The 20,172-nt window shown below is 37.7% G+C and overlaps 1 protein-coding gene across 1 annotated transcript; it reads left to right on the top strand.

Annotated features, from left to right (window-relative positions):
• The first annotated feature begins 640 nt into the window (after positions 1-640).
• On the top strand, positions 641-18,124 carry LOC140231116 (dimethylglycine dehydrogenase, mitochondrial-like). The gene is made up of 14 exons (XM_072311268.1): positions 641-648; positions 1,112-1,289; positions 2,200-2,298; positions 3,687-3,851; positions 6,516-6,720; positions 7,371-7,619; positions 8,384-8,582; positions 9,171-9,445; positions 9,939-10,159; positions 10,780-10,910; positions 12,827-13,044; positions 15,165-15,322; positions 16,249-16,437; positions 17,802-18,124. Exons 1-14 carry the CDS (start codon positions 641-643, stop codon positions 17,982-17,984), a joined length of 2,478 nt encoding a protein of 825 aa, XP_072167369.1. The 3' UTR covers positions 17,985-18,124.
• The last annotated feature ends 2,048 nt before the right edge of the window (positions 18,125-20,172 follow it).

Here is a 20,172-nt window from a genome sequence, read left to right as displayed (position 1 = left end):
GTTAGGGGTGAATTAACATATTAAAGAATGTGAGCTATCTGGGCTCAACTAAAGAATCGGTATGAGATGGAATGAGTGAACACACCTGAATAAAGAAAGGGTGAAAGTGACAAAACTGAACAAGAGGAAAGTATCTGGGGCAATGGTGATGGAGGTGACGACTGATATCACGAACTTAACTCAATGTAATTGTCCGACTGCCAGACAATATTCTGAAAAGAAATTTGTTGCAAATTAATACAATGTCTAGACAGATAACAAACGGAGAGCAGACAAACAAGATATACAGCAAAGTAAATGGCGACAAAACAAGAGTCTTACGGTATAACTGTGGTTGAACTTTGATACACTGCAGGTTACGAGAGTTGACATGCGAATTTAAGTCATAGGTACACGTAAGAACCACAGAACTCAGTGTGTAGAGTTCTGTGGTACGAACCCTGGATTCAAGAGGGCGCTGTTTATTGGCGTAATGATCGCCGCCGTCTTCATGACAAAGATTGATGATGTAAAGCTAATCAACTGTCGAGCAAAATACAGTCTGAGAGAATAGGTTCAAGTTTGCACCTTTATCAGTGTCACACTGCATGTGAACACCTTTACGGGTGCAACTTTGCATCTTTCAGACCAGTGTGTCACAATGGGATGGTGCAATATTCACCTGTCTGGTCTGATAGGTGAAAAGTTGCACCCATAAAGTTGCTCCGAGTGTTGTGACAATAATGGATAAAGGTGAAAAGTTGAACCTATATTCTTGGAATGTATAAAATGTATGTAAAGGCATGTTTCCACGTTAGCTAGGAAGCAATCTTTATCTTTGAATGACTTGAACCTATATTCTTAGAATGTACATAATGTATGTAGATGTATGTTTCCACGTTAACTAGCAAGCAATCTTAATATTTGAATGATTAGAATAGGGTCAGCGGAACCGGCCAGAAACAACGGCCGAATCAAGAGATCTATGCTTTGTCGAGGTTCTTTTTGCAAGTGACTTCTAATTCCGACTACAAAGAGGGAGGTGGTTGCACGTAGCGGAGTGAACAGTTACACTCTGCAAAATATTTCATGCAGATGGACTCATTCTTTGTACCAACTGACTTTGCCCCAGTCTGACCAGGGCTACAACGGACGATCTGAAAAGAAGATGGAACGACAAAGCAGAGACTGTGATTATTGGAGGTGGGGCTGTCGGGGCGTCCGTGGCGTACAACCTGGCCAAGGCTGGTATGAAGGACGTGGTGCTGCTGGAAAAGACAGAACTTACTGCGGGAGCAACCTGGCACGCTGTAAGTTCGCCATACATTAAGATAGTATCATTGGTTAACTCATGTCATCTTACTCTTTCCATATCTAGGAATATCAAAAAGTTGTAACAATACAAACCATTAACAGTCTCAAGTGGGAAAATCAACGACCATCGCCTGTATATACGTATTCAATTCAATTCATTTTCTTACTATATTTTGAGAATTACAAATACTTTTGAGTATACATTGCTTGAGTGCGAGATGAAAATTAGAGGTAATTAACGGATTGGAAGCATGGTGTGTACGTAGTTTTTAAACAAACGGTTTGCATTTTCCATGTTCTAAGAAAACGAAAAATTATCAAACAAACAAACTGAGGTGTCCACCGAAAAGCAATGCTTGCATACTGTGGACAACTCATGCAATTGACGTGGAAACTAAACGTGTCTCGGAATATCCGGTGATTCAGTGCAGCGGTAAAGCTGTACTGAAAAATATTTAGTAACATAATATTCCATTATTTGGGGATGATGCTATCTGACTTTGTTATGACTTGAATGGGATTACCCAATACATCTGTGTATTACAATTAATCATTGTAATAAAGATATAATATTAAGGTATGAAATAATAAAAACAACGATGATGATGATAATAATAATAATAATAATAATAATAATAATAATGATAATAATAATAATAATAATAATAATAATGAGAGAGAGAGAGAGGAAATTCATTTGTACATTTTCATATACAACTTGTACCATTATGTATGAACTTAATGCATGTGAGAGGTAGGCGTTTAACGTGTTAAAAGGCCATTTTCATTTTAGTCATTTTACTACTCCCCCCCCCCCCCCCCTCTCTCTCTCTCTTTCTGTTCTTCCCACCTTACCCACTTGCCTTAATGTTCTCTCTTTCCGTCTACTATCTAACTGCATTACAGCCCGGCATGGTCAGTCTATACCACCCGGGGATTAACGTCAAGAAAATCCATTACAACAGCATGAAGATTTATGATCAGCTGGAGGAAGAGACAGGACAGGTATACATACCACACCAAACGTTTTGACTGTAATAATTGTCAATTTGATATACAGTCCGACCTCTCCTAACCGGCCTCCCTTTATCCGGATCTCTCTATTATCCGGATGCGATATCGGCGTTCTTGTTTTTGGGTTTTTTTTTTTTTTCTTCTTTTTGTTTTTTTTTCAAGCTAATAATTAGGGGGGAAGGGGGAATTTCAAATTCAACCAAAATTCCTACACAAACTCACATGAATTACATTATTATTTCCAACATGATTAAATTTCATCTAAATGACATGAATTCAGACATTCACTACCCCCAAATCACGGCAAGAACATGGACAGACATAATTTCATTGAATCAGGGTACGGTACAGGCGATCGTTCTTCGGCAGCTGCGTGTGTCTCTTATATCTGGCTAAATCCCTCCATCCGGATGAGCATCGGTCCGGACATGTCCGGATAGGAGAGGTCGGACTATAGCTGAGATTGTGTTGGTGTTTATGCAAACCAAGAGTATGTTATGAAAGTTATTGGAAAGCATGACGCTGTTGTTTCGAAGAATTCCTCCTCTTTTTTTTCTGAGTTTGATCAAGAGGGCGTTTATGCAGGGCTCCACAGCAACTTTTTTAATAACACAATAATATTGCATATTATCGATAATGTTAGGCAGATCTACAGCTGCGAGCATTAGTAATAACGTGTATGTCAAACGAAACTTCTTGTTTCTATGTTGCATGAAACAGAAGGCAGTTGCTTGTGTGTGTGCATGTTGTGTGTGTATTTGTGTGTACTAGATAAGTAAAATTTTTGAGCACTTTTGACAGACAATATGATAACCTCATTATATTTTACTCGCATCTACTGCAAGAATCAGGTCGGAAGATCACGACTGAATCTGGTGGATGTGGTTCAGTTCAGTTCCGAAATATAACTCGCGTGCTCTAAAACGTTTGTGCATACATTACATGCTCCTCCTGACCCATAAGTGCTGTTCGACGTCATCAGTGGTACGATGGGGACTCTCATTATCTGTTTTTTTTTAATCATTATTACTGTTATTATTATTATTATAATTGTTATCATTCTTGTCTCCATCTTCACAAGATATCTCTTGGAGATCAATATCACGTCAAGTTCCATCCTGGAACCTTAGACTTCTAGTACTTTTCTCGGGATAATAATGATAATAATAATGATAATAATAATAATAATAATAATAATAATAATAATAATAATAATGATAATAATAATAATAATAATAATAATAATATATAATAATAATAATAATTATTATTATTATTATTATTATTATTATTATTATTATTATTATTATTATTATTATTATTATTGTTATTATTATCATTATTATTATTATTATTATCATTATCATCATTCCTTGTAGGCCATCGGGTTCCACAAGCCAGGCAGCATCCGTCTTCTGCAGACGCCGACCCGGATGGATGAGGCGCGGTACCAGCTGGGGAGACAGCGATGGAACGATGCCTACATGGCGATCTTGACCCCAGAAGAGGTCCTAGACTTGTGTCCCATCGTCAATATTGACAGAGTAAGTAGAAACCTGTATATCTGGCTGTATGACATTACAATTGTATTCTTTTGGAAATAGAAACTGTGGTAACTTGAGGAAAATGAGTGGCCCACGATTATAACTGCAATTGTAATGCTTCATTAGTTCTCTAGAAAAGTAACATTATATCCAGTGCCTGGAGTTTGTTTCACTTCACAGTTGTGAATAAAGTAATAAACTGTAAAACTATGCTATAGGACAATGCTTGTTTGCCTCGAAATAAAATGAAATGAAACGTTTCAGTAATTATTTCATTTTGGATCAAAATCTTTACTCCATGTGGTTGGTTGAAAGAGCTTCACGTGATAGATATTTTCAGCTACGTCAGAATGCTGGCATATTTGACATTCCATAAATGCTGTTTGTAATGATATGACGTCAGTTCTGTGACGACATTTTGCAAATAGTATACTACATGCAAAATGATGTCATAAAGCAATTTCGTCACTGCGCAGTGCTTCGTATCATCGCTCTGTGAAATGCAAAAATTTCTAACAAAACTATTGTGACGTCACAAAGCAATTCTGACATCTCGCGCTGGTTCGTACCGTCACTCTGTGAAGTGTAACTTTTAGAACAAAACAACTCTATTCTTTATTGTAGCATCACGAATCAGTTCCGACATCGTGCCCTGCTTCTTAGGGTCAGCGTAGGATCCTTTCACAACATCGCATCCACCACACAACTTCTCGCCTCACACTTTTCATTTTCCCCTTCTCTTGTTTAAATTTTGATCCAAAATATAAAACAAAATAAGACTTTGCCTAATTTCGAGTTTCTGTTTAAAACTATAGGCCTCAGTGCCTCCAAAAGTGTACTATTCACTCAGGAGCGCAGCGCCTGAATGACAATGTTTTCTTTTTCATTAACTAATATAAATTTAGAACAAATATTTCAGCTTTGTGTAAAAGTACACAAATTACTTTTGCCTTGAGAGTTTCTGGTTTAAAAGTATGGGCAGAGGTGCCTGCATGCACCGAGCCCTATAGTTTAACCAGAAACTGGAAATTAGGCAAAGTACATTTGTGGGTTTTTTTTATATTCTGAAAGAAAAGAAGGGGGAAATTATGAGGCGAGAAGTCGTGTGGGGATGCGGCGTTGTCGAGTGATCCTATGTTACACTGACCGACATTTCTTAGGGTGACGATACGAAGCAGTGCTCAAGGTCAGAATTGCTTTGTGATGTCACAATTGTTTTGTCGGAAACAGTCACAGTTCACAGAGTGACGGTACGAAGCATTGCGCGATGTCAAAATTGCTTTGTGACATCATATTGCAAATAGTATACTATTTGCAAAGTGTCGTCATAAGAGTGACTTCATTTTGCAAGTTGTACGACATGGAGTGTCAAACATACCAACATGCTGACAAAACTGAAAATACCTAAAATCAAGTGAAGCTCTTTCAGCAAATGACTAAAGGATGTTTTTCAATCAAAAATATACATCAAATATCATCAAGATGTCACTACTAACTGGGCTGAGTGTGAGTGTTGCTAACTTCAACCCCCTTATACTACTGATTTCTACAGACTTGCATATATCATGATACATTTTACTAGTTTTTACGAGCTAACACATCAAAGTAAGCCTGCACTTGCCGCGTCACGAAAATTGACACACGATGCATTCAGGGAGAGATCCTATTCGCGGCGGATTCGAATGATAACTGTTACCTTTAATATTTTACTCTAAAAGTCATAGTAATCGATTCTGATGTCTGTGTGATTTTCTTTTTCATCAGAACAAAGGTAATAGATACCTAAAATCATGAACTGTTACTGATAACAGTACTGTTTAAAATCGCCACCCTCCTCTAAATGACAGCGAGGGATAGATGTTGCAGTAAAGTCAACCTCCGCGCTAAACCGTTTGCTATATCGTGTATATAATTATGAAGAGTTTGTTTGCAAAAACCGATAAGTCCATATTTGCCAAATGGAGATATTTGCGATTACAGGTCGAGAAAAATAAAGAGAATAATAAGAAAATTTTTGCTTCTTTTGACCATAACTTCAAAAATGTACCTTTATATGTAGTGACCAATATATCATTTAAAAGGTATTATTTTGTACTTTATGACAGAGACCGTACTTCAAAATCTTCAAAAATGGACTTATCGGTTTTTGCGAACAAACTCTTCATATGTAGTTTTTCTTACGTTTACAATAATTATAATTTATTTCTATCAATGCGACTTATACATTCCATGGAATACCCAGCCTTTTAAGACTCAATCTAGACCCATTGAGTATGCCTATTTCTTCAACTTTTATCCGGTGAACCGGTGAGATAGGCAAACTTATGGAAGGTACTTTGAAAAAAAAAAAAACATTTCTTTGTTTTTTTATTAAGTCTTGAAAGGCTGGGTATTCCATGGAATGTAAGTCGCTTTGATATAAATAGTAATTATTGTAAACGTAAGTAAAACGGGTCTAGGGCAATTACCCCCCTGGGCAATTACCCCGGACCCTTCCCGTGGCCCTAATCCTAATCCTAATCCTGAACCTAATCCTAACCCTAACCCTAATCGTTACTCTAACCTTACCACTTAGCAGTATTAAGCCGGAGGGGGGGGGGGGGGGGAGGGGGTAATTGCCCTGATACGATACTGAATACATAATCTGACAGTGGCTTTCTTCAGGTCCTCGGAGGGCTTCACACCATCAATGATGGTCATCTTGACCCGTACTCAATGACGCAAGCCCTGGCCATGGGAGCGCGGAGGTACGGTGCCAAGATCTACACACAGGCCGAGGTTACTGGCCTGGATGCAAGAGAAGACGGGACATGGGACGTAGCGACCAGAGAGGGGACAATTCGAGCTCAGAGAGTGGTCAATGTTTCAGGTATTGAGAAGAAAAATAGCATTCTGTGATTGTACCCACTTAGATGTTTTGTTGCTGGCTCAAGATCAGGTACAGTTTTAGTCCTAATGAATGAAAAAAACTATTCTTTATCATGATATTTTTTTTTTTGTTAAATAGCCTATGAATCGATTTCAGATGATATGTTCCTGTATGTTATTATTATGTCTCAAGTGACCCACGTCTTACAAGCTCTGCTTTTCAGTGGGCAACTTTTTTTTTTTGAATTCTAATATCTATTTTTTCAATCTTTCAAGTGTACTTTGATATTTTGATTATTAATTGAAATTGCATGTATAGGTTATCATACTTCATGATACTTTTATTGTGTATTTTCTAAAAAATGATAAAATAATGATTGTACAATGTGTACGTTGATTTTTGTAAAGATTTTTTGTGAACGATTGGAAGTAAATCTGAAGTGAACTGTACTGAAAATGAAGTACATATTGGCAAAATTGAAGTTCGTTATATACTCTAGAAAAACACGCGGATTCAGTGAATGCAAAAACGTAAGAACACATCGTAAAAGTTAAAGGAAGAGACGATTCAATCAAAACATTGCGATATGATCCGCAGTCGGTGATGTCATAGCAGTATAACGCTATATTTTGTGTGCGTATCTTGTATAGGATTGTGGGCTAAAGAGGTGTCTCAAATGGTGGGCGTGGACCTCCCCATGATTTCGGTGAACCACCAGTACTTGGTTTCCTCCCCCATGCCCGAGGTTGCAGCCTTAAAGAGTGAGTTTCCGGTCATCAGGGATCTGGAGTCATCGGGCTACTGTCGCATGGAAGGCAACGGTGTCGTCTTCGGTGTTTATGAAAGCCAGGAGAAGATGAAGCTCATATACGACTGGGCTGTTCATGGTGTTCCAAAAGGTATCGGCCATTCAAGAATCTCCTGTTCTTAAAGATACATAACAACGTTTGTATATGAACAGCGAAAATAGTTATAATGATATGATAACAACTACAACAACGGTGATGATAATAATTGCTGTTTAAAAAAAAAACATAATTATCTTCATTTTAACAAAAACTGAATATTGCTAACAACCGCGAAAGTTTTGATGATTAGGTTTGCCTTAATAATGCTTAAGGAGCCTTTACCCAATCTCCCACACACCCACACACAAAATAGTTATAAATAAACATCTTTTACCAACGCGTCATGTCATAAAGATTATACCTACGTTCATTACAATTAAGATCAGTGTATCTGATTCCTACAGATTTGTTTTCATACCTAAGAATTCTGATAACTCTTTGTCCATGAAATCGTAATTGTTTTCATTTCTCTTAAGACAGACCTGGATTACATTTATATTGCACGAGTATTGTCATGTGACGTAAGGCATGACTTCACAATGATCGAGGAACTATCGTGGCTCAGTGGTTAAACCCACGAACTCTCAATCGTGAGGTCTGTGGGTCAAGTCCCGGAGTCAACTTCCAAGTAGAGTTGGGCCTACACCACAAGACATTTTATTTACTCATTGTATAGGTCTTATAGGAGAGAACAGTCTAGTATGAGTATCTAATATCTTTTATAATGGCCATGATGTAAAATCAATTTAAACCTTTAAACTATTGAACAAAAATTAAACCCCAAATTTTGGGCTTTTCATTTCTCCGCCTTCCAGGCTTCGGCCGTGAGCTCTTCGAGAACGACTTCGACCGCGTCCAGGAGCATTTGGAGCTCCTGATGAAGACATTTCCCCTACTGGCCTCGGCTGAGATCCAGAGTGCTGTTTCCGGCCCGCTCACGATGTCGCCAGATGGCCTGCCCCTCGTGGGGCCGTCATTAGGTCTTAGGAATTACTGGAGTGCGACACCCTTTGGGTAAGGAGGACAAGGGAACAGAGCTAGAGGGTGGTAACTTATCGTGCTAATTTCTTTGCTATGTTTATTTTTTTTTCATTCGTCGAAATGTCGGAATTCCGTCAGCGACAGAGATAATGGAGGAAGAGCAACCCGCGCATTACACACACACACACACACACACACACACGCACAAACGAACTATATGGGCGAATAGATTTACATTTACATTTACATAATAACAGTGAGTCACTTTATAAGTTATTCCCTTGGAACCTTGAATTACAGGCAAAAATGATCTATTTCTTGATTTTAATCCTGGACCCAAGGACGTGCATCTTCCGTTGTTATGGTAGATGTGTGATAACTTTGATAATATCCATACAATAGCTTCAGAGTGAAGAAAGAAAAGGTATATGTAAGCCTATGATAATAGAAGGAATGTGAAAGTTGTGACATTTCACGCACAATATAAATTAGAGCCATGAACATGGTACTTTTGTGACGATTTCCCGTTTTGAACAGTCACAACGTTCTTGCTCTAACTGTTCACTCGTCTTTTTGTCTTTGATTCACAAGTGTGCATGAATTCTTCTGAATCTTTGGAAGGTATGGCATAACTCATGCTGGTGGTATCGGCCACTATCTTAAGGACTGGATCAAAAATGGGGAGCCGCCCTTTGACTTGATAGAAACCGACAGCGATCGCTACGGCAAGTGGTGTACCCTAGATTACCAGCGCGTCAAAATCCCGGAGACGTATGGCATGAACAACGCGGTGTTATATCCGAAGGAGGAGCGTTTTGGTGGTCGACCAACGGCCCGGATTTCTGGTGCCCACAAGCTGATGAAAGAGAGGGGAGCGCAGTATGGTTTTTGTGCAGGTAATTTCCAAAAAGGCACACCACAGATAAAAAGGTCCTTTCTCATTCATCACCTGTTTGATTACTTTGTATCAAGTGAAAAAGCTTCATCGTCTGGTGATGACCATATCGTGGGTGGGTAGAATAAGAGCTTAACTTTACTCACAAGATAAAATAACAGACGTTCTTGTTCATTTACGAATGTAGATATGCATTTTGTGTAGTATGCATCACTTCAAAAACTGCACTCTTGTAACAAGGAGGCCTTTGGACTCCTTGTTAGGTCTAAGGAGCAGGAGTCCTACTGAAAGGATGATTAAGTTTCCAATTCAAAGGCGACGGGCATTCGCGCTTCTTCTTGTTTTTTTTTTCTTCTTTTCTTGTCCGTCTCCACCTCATATTCATCCTTTTGTTCCTTTTACTCCTTTTGCTTCTCCTCTTCATATTCCTCCACCTCTTCTTCATCATTATCCTCCTCGTCTTCCCTCTCCTTTCCTGCATCCTCCTTCTCCAGGATGGGAGCAACCACAGTGGTTTGCTCTTGAGGGAGATGATGCCAGCTACAGACCCAGCTTCTACCGGACAAACTGGCATGATCCCGTTGGCAGAGAGTACGAAACTGTTACGAAGAGAGCAGGCATTATCGACTTGACTCCGTACGCCAAATTTGAGGTTAGGGGTCGAGATGCGCACAAACTCTTGGATCTGATCATGGCCAACGACGTTCCAACAAAAGTGAGTTCGAGGTGTTGTTCACATGTTGTGGATAACATGCCGACCTCTCATCATCCAATTTACTGCATGTATTTACTGCACGTAATGCATGTATTCTAAACTCATACTATGTGACTCAATTCTATTCAATTCAAATTCAAATTCACTTTCGATAACGCATGTTATCGATGCAGATTGAAAGAAACAAAGAAAAATCAGTGTTTTAGGACAAAAATATATGCATATATACTAATGGAATTAATTGTTCAAAATAACTGTGTTAATGCATATATCCATGTCGAACTTCTCAATACATATTTCTTGCGAAGAAACATGGCGAATTATCGGTGCACTGGAGGACTTAAAGAATTATTGTTTTGTTGAAATGTGCTCTTTAGGTATATATTTTTGGTTCAGTTGTTTGCTTTTATCTAATTGTTCATTATTTTAGTTGCTATTTTTGAAAGATAAGAGAATGAGCGATGGGAGGTTGTGACACAATCTTTATTATTATTTTTTTGTACATATGATTCCGATGCGTTAGATTTTGCCGTCATCCATTTAATATACTGAATGTAATAATACATAATAATTTCGATTTTTCTTGAGTGAATAATATACTTTCTCACGTTCATGCACAGGTTGGAGACTGTTCCACGGGTCACATGTTGACCCCAAATGGGAGGGTGTATGGAGAAATTACAGTTATGAAGGTGGCGGAGGCTGACTTTTTCTGCATTACTGGAGCAGTATCAGAACTACACGACCTCAGGTACTACCCTTCTTCCCTCCGAAAAGGGAAAGAATGTCAACCTTCTCATTCAAATTTGGTTTTCTCAAAACATCCGCCAAAGTCAGTTTCATTTGTTATCTACTGTAAGGTTGGTATATTATGTTAACCCTTTGTGTGCTATAACGGTGCTGATTGACACAGGAAACCCCATAATATTGTACACATTTTCCAAAGTCCATGGCACTGAAAGGGTTGATTAATAAAAGAAACAATTTTCCTGAGACAACAGTTCGGAAATCAGCTTGATATGACCCGATGAATGAATATAAAATCTGCGTTGTAACACACATTGTAAATATTAAGATCCCTGGCCAGCACGTTCTGATCCAGTTTGGTGAGATAAGAAGGTACACAATTCGTGCAGCCTTTCATTTATTTTCTTGAAACAGATGAAAACTATACAGGCCAATTTACGCCGTACTTTGAAGATTGTAGACATCTAGATCCATGATTTTAGAAACTTTTATGTTGTAAGCGAAGTGGAGATCTGAAGCGGGACAGCTGTGTTTGACCAGGGAGGTGTGTCTTCCCACCTCCCTGGTTAGACACTATTATGAAACATGTGAAATGATGCTGGCAAATGAACATTTTACCAAAATTTGGACAAGGTGGACAAACAAGATATGACGATATCAAGTTTGTCTATATATTATGGTTACTCTAAAGGCAATATCAGTCAGAAATTGGCAAAACAAGTGATAATGTGATTGTGGAACAATTTCTCGTGTTCTCCCATGGGAAAATATTTTATGAGACTATGACAACCGTTATCAAACGATGAAACGGCTGTATGCATTTTCAAACGAAAGGTACAATTTTCATCACAATGCAATAAAAAATGCCAACAACGACAACAACAACTGACAAATCGCTGACATCGCATGCTAACATTTCAAGACTTAGGAGTGCTGGAGAGCAATCTGCAACCCACCAATGGGGTATGCGGCAGATTATGCTGAAAGAAATATAATCATACAAATGTTCTGACACTATGTTTTGGGAGTGTTTAGGTCCCTAACCGAGCATTTCAAACTCTTGAATGAAGTATTTTGTATATTCCCTTCTCCGCCAGTCATCATTTAGCATATAAATATGATTATCATGATCCATTTTAATAACTTTTCGTCTAATGAAGATAGTAACCTATTTGTAATTATAGCTTACTCTGAATACTTTAGAATGGATTTCGTTTCCTAAATTTAGACAAATTTAGAGAATATAGATATACAGGAAATCAATGCTCATAAACAATCTCCCATGTTGGACGAAAATGAAAATGTATGTAAGATAATAATGTTTTACATAATACATTTTGAAAACTGACACTCTTTTTTGAGAATGAAAATGAAATGAATAAACCAATTAATCAAACAAATGAATAAATAAATAAACGAAAAATTGCATATAACCAATATATATATATATATATATATATATATATATATATATATATATGTATATAAACATGTATAATGATTATATATTATGCTGGACGTTCCATAAATGTCAACGTAAATGCGAGCACACTTCATACGTTTTTCACTGCCATGGTTACAGCAGTTATCTCAGCTGGTTCAAGAAAAATAAATGAAAACTGTCCCTATCTCAGATCTGGTTAGAGCACTGTGTGCCTGACAAAGATTTTCTTTTCAAAAAGAATCTAACATTAACTAGTCAGCTCAACTTTCTGTTTGTGAAAATTGGTCAGGTAAAGCTGAGAAACGCATTCGACATGAGACAAAAAAATGGAGGTTATTACATGGAGTGTTTCAGAAAATGGCCAAAAGATGAGGCATCTAGGCCCAACATACGAGTTTCTATCTCCCGAAGAAACCCATAAGAGTATGACGTGTTTTTTTATGTTGTTGTTGCTGTTGTTTTTATGTCCCTATTAGGTGGATGGACCAGAAGGCATGGGAAAACCAACTTGACGTTCAGTTCGTTAATTTGACTGACGAGCTGGGGTGCCTTGGTATCGCCGGGCCTAGCTCCCGGGACATCCTTGCCTCCATTACGGAGACAGACGTAAGCGAGGAGGCATTCCCGTTCATGACAGTCCAGAATGTCACAGTCGGCGGAGTCAAAACGAGAGCTTTGAGGGCGTCCTATACAGGTGACTTAAATTACACACATTCAGACTCTCTTTCAGCCAATGTTTGTTTGTGTGTGTGTGTTTTTTTTTCTGTCTGTCTGTGTATTTGTGTGCGTCATATCGTTTTCATAAAGTTGACAAGCATGGTATGGGACGTGTGAGGAACTTGAAAATGTACTCATTAGATGTATTTGCAATATGAATATACACTCGAAAGATAGTACCTTCCAAATATGGTGATAGAGATTTACGAATGATTGTACCACTATATTGTCAGCTGTTCCAGTTGGCCCAAATCTTTGATCGAAGTTCATGGAGAGCGCTATCATAAAAATACTGAAAGCTACATGATAAATGATCATGTAAGAGAAAGAGAGGATCATTATCTTACCCGCAGTTTAGATGTACAACTTCACAAGTACTATGTAGTAATGATGTTGACACATTGTGCACTTTTGTAACGTGATATAGGGAAAAAATGTCAACTTAACCCAAAATTCTATTGGTGAAACAACCATCAAGTATCGCATGCATAATAAAATTGCATTCTGAATTCGTAAAAATCTGGCCGTTTGTTCTTTGTCGTACTTAGACATCAATCGTGTCAATATGGAACATAATGACAATGCCCTGCAACTATCAAGAGATTTTCAATCTCTTAATGGAAGAAGAAGGCAATTCATTGTCCCAAAAGTCGTGTTAAACTCACCATACTTTCGAGAATGGTTGTCTCCACCTGTAGACAAAATATTTACATTGGTTCCTTGAGAAGATTCGAGATCCCAATCTCTGGTAGATCCATTACATGAAGAACGGACTAATTAGGTACGAAACGACGCCTATACCAATTACAATCATGAATAAATTGTATTGTATGTAATGAGGCAGTTGGTGCCTATATTATTTTAGAGTAGGCGCCTATACACCGGATGTATGTAAGGGGAATGAGGGGATCTGTGCAAATGTTAGCCCTATATTATTTTTTTTGTATGATACTATCTTTGCATGGTATTTGAGCAGTGCTTTTACTTTCTTTTGGTAATATTATATAATATACGCACTTTCCAGTTTGGATAAGCATGAGGAAGTATATTGTGGGGTATGATACTTAATAAACGGAATCATTCCCAGCAATACCACTGAACTATTTTTTCCATCAGTTACGTTAATGTATAGGCCTATTGATTTATACCGGTACTTCACTTCTCTCTGTCTGCATAGTGATATTCTCACTTCTGACTAACTTATTTGCAGGTCAGTTATATTCATGGTATGCCTAGCAATGCCTACAGACTTGAGCTACTGTATATTTTCAGTACATCATCATGTACGTACCTACTTAACTTGTGATTTTGCTCTTTTTATATTTTCTATTTCTTCTATGCATCATAAGATATCCTATAGTGATTATCATATTTTATGTTATTGATCAGTGTATAGCAAAGCAATGCCTGCAATTTAGCCTCTATCAGTAAAGATCCTATGCACTGTAATAATCGATTGTTTGTACATATTTGATGAACATGTATTATGTTTTGAAATTTATGACATTTATGAAATTTATCAATAATGTTAATACTTCACTATGTCTGCACTCTGCTACACAAAGAGTAGGTCTACAGAGGGTTGTTCTATGGCTCGGCTAGCTATATATACGACACTCATGCATTCTTATCATACTTAATTTGAGTCAGGATCACAATGTGCTGGTCTTTAAACATAAAGCCTGTCTGTGACGAAAGGGAATCAGTGGGAACGGAAGGAGCCATCGCACAGAGAGGTAACCCAATTCGCGAGATCTGTACTTTGATCGCGAAGCTGGCAATCTCTTTAAAGTTGAAGCAGATCTTTTTTACACGTGAACGAAATGACCTCAGCGCTTCCTTCTCCTTCCAATCTCAAACTTCCGGGCGTTTTTTGTTGTCGTTCTTGTTGTAGCTTATTGTTTCTGGTGATAGGATTATTATTCATTTGACTCATTCTTCTTCGTTTTGGTTTTTATGCTACTTAGAAGGGACTGAAACATGTTCGAAAAATAGCCACAGTGAAGGCAATTTAAATGGTCACATTATGATTTAAAATGTCAAAATATAATCTGATGTCTGAATACGCAAGTCTGTTCTTCTTTCTGCCTATTACAGGCGAGCTTGGGTGGGAGCTCTACCACTCCCGCTCCGAAACGGGGGCGCTCTACAAGGCTCTTCTGGGAGCGGGAGAGAAGTACGGCGTTGGGGATTTCGGAACGTTCGCCTTGAATGTGCTCAGAATGGAGAAGGGTTTTCGTGCTTGGGGGTCAGAGGTCAGGAGAGTGCCAATACATTTTGTCAGTTCATAATGTCAAGAGTTAAAAGTTAGCTCAAGGCTAATCACTCCTGGTCCCTGTTTCATAAAGCTGTTTGTAAATTAGTTACGCACGACTTTACGAACGACTTAAATATGGCAAGCCAAGTGAGTTTCCTGATCATTGTAAATTTCAACAGCTAAAAGTTGAAATTTGCAGATGATAATGATTATTCTTACATGTTTTTAGTTGAAAATATGGTTTTTTTTGTGTGTGTGTGGATGAATGTGGATGAAATATTGACTTACAGTCATACTTTGTTAAAACGTGAAAAAAAATGGGCACACATATTGGCACTTCATATTCCAGTCGTTTGTAAAGTCATGCATAACGTTATGAACAGCTTTATGAAACAGGGCCCCGATTCATCAGTGACCATATCCGACATATCCAGCTATATTTTCTTTATGAATTTTTACTGGCGGAAAACTTAAGTGACACAAGTTTAAAAGTTGTAAATATTCTGTTCTACTGTGTCAACGGGATCCGGAGAATTTCCCTTACATCTTTCCACAAAAATGTACATAAGTCAATCGTTGGTCTAATTTCTTTAGAGAGTGAATGAAAATCCACGATACGATGGTGATTACTTAAACCTGGATTCAGGTATTCACCATTATTTTGATTTGCTTGGTTGGTTAAGATTCATGTCGAGAGGGGATGTACAGAGCAATATACTGAAATATAACAAGAAAAGCGATACATGGCATGATTTCTTTCACGAATTTTCATATACATGTATGAAATTCTATAGATGATCTAACCCAGACATGCAATCTATCTAAGCTGGATGCTATGGTACGTTTTTAAATCCTGCTGGGCGTATATACGTTTGGCAGTAAAATATCTTCAGTTGCACACAAACTCTGTTTATGCTTGAATAGATGACGACTGATCACAACCCCATAGAGGCTGGTCTGTCCAGTTACATCAAACTGGAAAAGCCTTTCATAGGGAGAGACGCAGTTGAGAAGATAATCCAACGAGGTCCTGAGAGGCACTGTGTGCTCCTCAAGGTGGATGCCGATGGCATGGACACCACTGGCTACGAGAGTGTGTGGCACGAAGGGAAGGTGAGGCAAATGGCGCAGGTGTCTGTTTTACTCTTTTTGTTCCAGTGAGTCAAATGTGCTCAAATTTTCCACAGAAACCTACGAAGAGGTAAATAATGTGGCATGCATAATCCACAGAATATACAGGTGTACCTTCGTTAAGAACCGACAACGCGTGTAGTCCTTTAACAGTACGGCGAGAACAACAAATTTTATTTTGTTTGATATTACGCTCTCAGGTAGGCCTACAATCTCAGCATCAAAGCGCGCGCATGATCAGATCATTGTGTTGTCAATGAAAGTCGTGACACTTGATGATTCTTTTAATTGTGTAAGGACTGTTCGTCATTATTGTCACACATGAACAAACGACCGTAATTGATGTTTTAACTGAAAGCGAATATGTAGCATGTCGCATGAAGGGCTTCTACACTTGTTATTCTCACGTGTTTTTTGGTTGTTTCTGTTCGTTTTTCATGATTCATACTATCACGTTTTTCATGGTTTAATTCATGGATTCATATCAGAATGGGGTAACAGTATGCTTCAAAGGACATTTCAAAAATAGTAATTATGAATGCAAATACAATCGTGATTTAAGATATAATTAGAATTTCAAAGTTGGGAATTTTGAATAATGGTTGTGCTACGACTGCAGTTTTTTTTTTTCATAACATATTAAATTGAATAAAAGACAACGTTCGTAATGTAGAAGCTTGGTTTTCTTCCCAGGCAACAAAAGTTTTTCCCTGTAAACCAGAAAGCTTTGAATATTTGAAGTGATGATAGTGCCCAAGACAGATAAATTAATTGCAGGGTGGGGCAGGGGAATGATTAAATCAATAAATCTTAATGAGGGATATGGAAACGGGTCTAAAGTCGTAGCAAAAGTATGATCACGGTAAATAGAATTAAACGGTAACGAGTGGATATTTTACTTTCACACTAAAAACATTAAAAGTACAGGTGTAACACCTACAGCTGGTATGTCATTGACAAAAAGCAAAGATGATACATTATATTACAGGACTCGACATTAGGGGTGGCCCAGTGGCCCAGGCAAAAAAAAAAAAAAAAAAAAAAAAATTAATGTCGGGCCACCAAACTTCCATAAAGGCTATAATTTTGTGGCCCGATCGGGCACCTCATATTAAAAAATTGATTTATAATGTTGCGTTGCATATCGAAGCCACCATAGTTCTTCTTTGGGCCACCAAAATTTAGAATCCAAAGATCTTTAGTGGTCCAATTGGGCCACCAAAAGAAAAAAAAAAAAACTGTCGATTGAGCGCTGCATATGGGCAGAGTATACAAATTTAAAATCCGCAGTCATGAGGAAAGAGAATCGTAACTCTTCGCTCTTTTATTTACACACCTGTTTATAGGTGGTGGGACACACCACATCCGGTTGCTTCAGCTACCAACTATCCCGACCCATCGCCTTTGCCTATCTCCCTCTGGGTCTACAAGAGGTTGGGTCAAAGGTGACAGTTGAGATTCTTGGCAATCGATGGCCGGCGGAAGTCATCCCTGACCCCCTGATGCGCGTCTTAGCAGATTCCGGGTGAAAACCGGGTGAAGACAGGTGGTGACGCACTTCGGAATGTTAGAACTTGATCAAATGAAAGATGACTACAATACGAAAACACACATGGAGAAAGTGACTTACTTGAACTGGCCCACACAAGGACAACATTTGAAGATTGTGTTAGAGGGCAAAAGCAGAATTTTTTTCTTCTCGATGTTTACACCCACGAATATAATAACTGTTCTTTGTTTCAATATCGTTTTGACCAAAAAAAAAAAAAAAACCCAAACAAACAGATGAAAGATACAATTCATATAATTTGCAATATTTTCAAGACGAAAGGTCTTACCTCAGGTAATAGTGCTATGCTAGAAGGGGATTCGACTAATGAAATACATAATTTTGTACAATGAAAACTATATACATTATATATATATATATATATATATGTATATATATATATATATATCACATATTGTAGATCGTCAAAAATAAAAATATCGGAAATGATTTTCTAGCACTGCGGACAGGAAATATGGAAGTAAAATTCGATGTCACTAGATTTTTCTGAATTTTGTCACAGTGCGTAAGTCCACAAAGTGTAAATGTTTAATATGTTTGTAAGCACATCTCTCGCAAGAAGCATGATTTATGTTTTGTATACTATACTTGCCTTATTTTTTTCAACCACATCAAGCAAATTTAATAATGTAAAGAGAGTGCTTTTACTTACTCGGTGTCAGTTACTACTTTATATTTAAATTCACTCCAAGTTCAATCTATCAATGATCAAGGTATGATCGAGCTTAAATGGAGCTTGGAAAGTTTTGCCGAGGTTAAACAAAAATTGATAAAATACTGAAGTTAATATTTTAGTGATTCTGGGTATGGCGAGTGTACAGATTAAATTTTGTATCGTTACAGTCTAGAATGCTTTATTGGTAGGTTGTCCAGTAATCGACCATATTATCATTTTTTGAGGAGTTATTTGGTAAAATGTTGAAACAGCCTTGCAAACATTTATACACAAAACAAGAATGTCAACTCTCAATGTGCTCCCACACAGAGGCTCTATGCATGGATGAAACACGGTCGCCATTACTGAGATATACAGGTAGACCCCGATTACTGCCCAGATGCCCAATTTACGACACTTCGATAGCCAATGCATTGACAGAATTATTTATCTGTCTTGCATTTATGACGAGGACATGAAAGTGCAACGGGACGTAAGTGTAATTCAAAACTTTACAGTTTCCTTCGTGATACCAATTGATATGAGTAAAAATTCAATATCATTTTGAAGCATGATGTTTCAATAATTGTTTTTTTTTTTTTTTTCATGATATGATTTAAGAACGCGCTCTACCAGTACCTGCCTACCATAGGAACCAACTGGTGTTTGCAAGCCATACTTGTAGTTATATTTTTAGTGCCCATCAAAATTGTTTCACAACTTCTCTCGTTACGGGCTCAAAAGCTTTCGTTCCGTCATTCGGGTGAAGATAAAATCTTGTGTTATTTACATGTCAGCGTATTGTTGCATCTAATGATAAAATTTTGTGCAGAACGGTGTTGTTGTTGATGTTGTTTTTGATCAACCCATAATTCTTTCCTGATCAGTATTTTAATCGTTTTCTTCCCTTCAATTGTCTTCATTGTTGACAGACCCTTCCCACCTTCTTTTTGTTAAATAGTATCTACATTTTTTTTTTATCACTATTGTCCAGTCTTCTATAACATTCTAGCTCCCTGCATACATTGTATCTTAATGATAAATGTTATACTAATTATGGCATTCACATTCATATTCACCATCTGCCTCATATATGGCACCGATGTTGGAATCTTGCTGAAAATCATCTACATGTATATCAATAACTGTTTTTATCCGTTCTAGGCAGTCACCATTTTCTTTCTCCTTCCTATATATTAACTTAGAAGAACATGTTATCATGGTTATGATGTGTGCTGTCATATGTCTGGACTTTCTAAAAGTCAGTTGTTGATTAACAAGTTGTTCATCCAGGTACAGTAATAAAATTTGTATTTACTTTTAAATCACTCTCCTGATCAGTCATACAATTGTTCCAAACATACTGTAGGCATCTATACTTGAGTGATCATTTGTGAATGTTTGAACATTGTGAGTTGGTGTAGGAATATATACACTGCACATGTACATAAAATAATTTGCCATTTTAAAGGGGAAATCCAGTCCAAATACA

Source organism: Diadema setosum, chromosome 7 (genome assembly GCF_964275005.1).
Source record: "Diadema setosum chromosome 7, eeDiaSeto1, whole genome shotgun sequence".
NCBI lineage: Eukaryota > Metazoa > Echinodermata > Echinoidea > Diadematoida > Diadematidae > Diadema > Diadema setosum.
The sequence above is the reverse complement of the archived record's forward strand: the minus strand, read 5'-3'. Positions and strand labels throughout refer to the sequence as shown.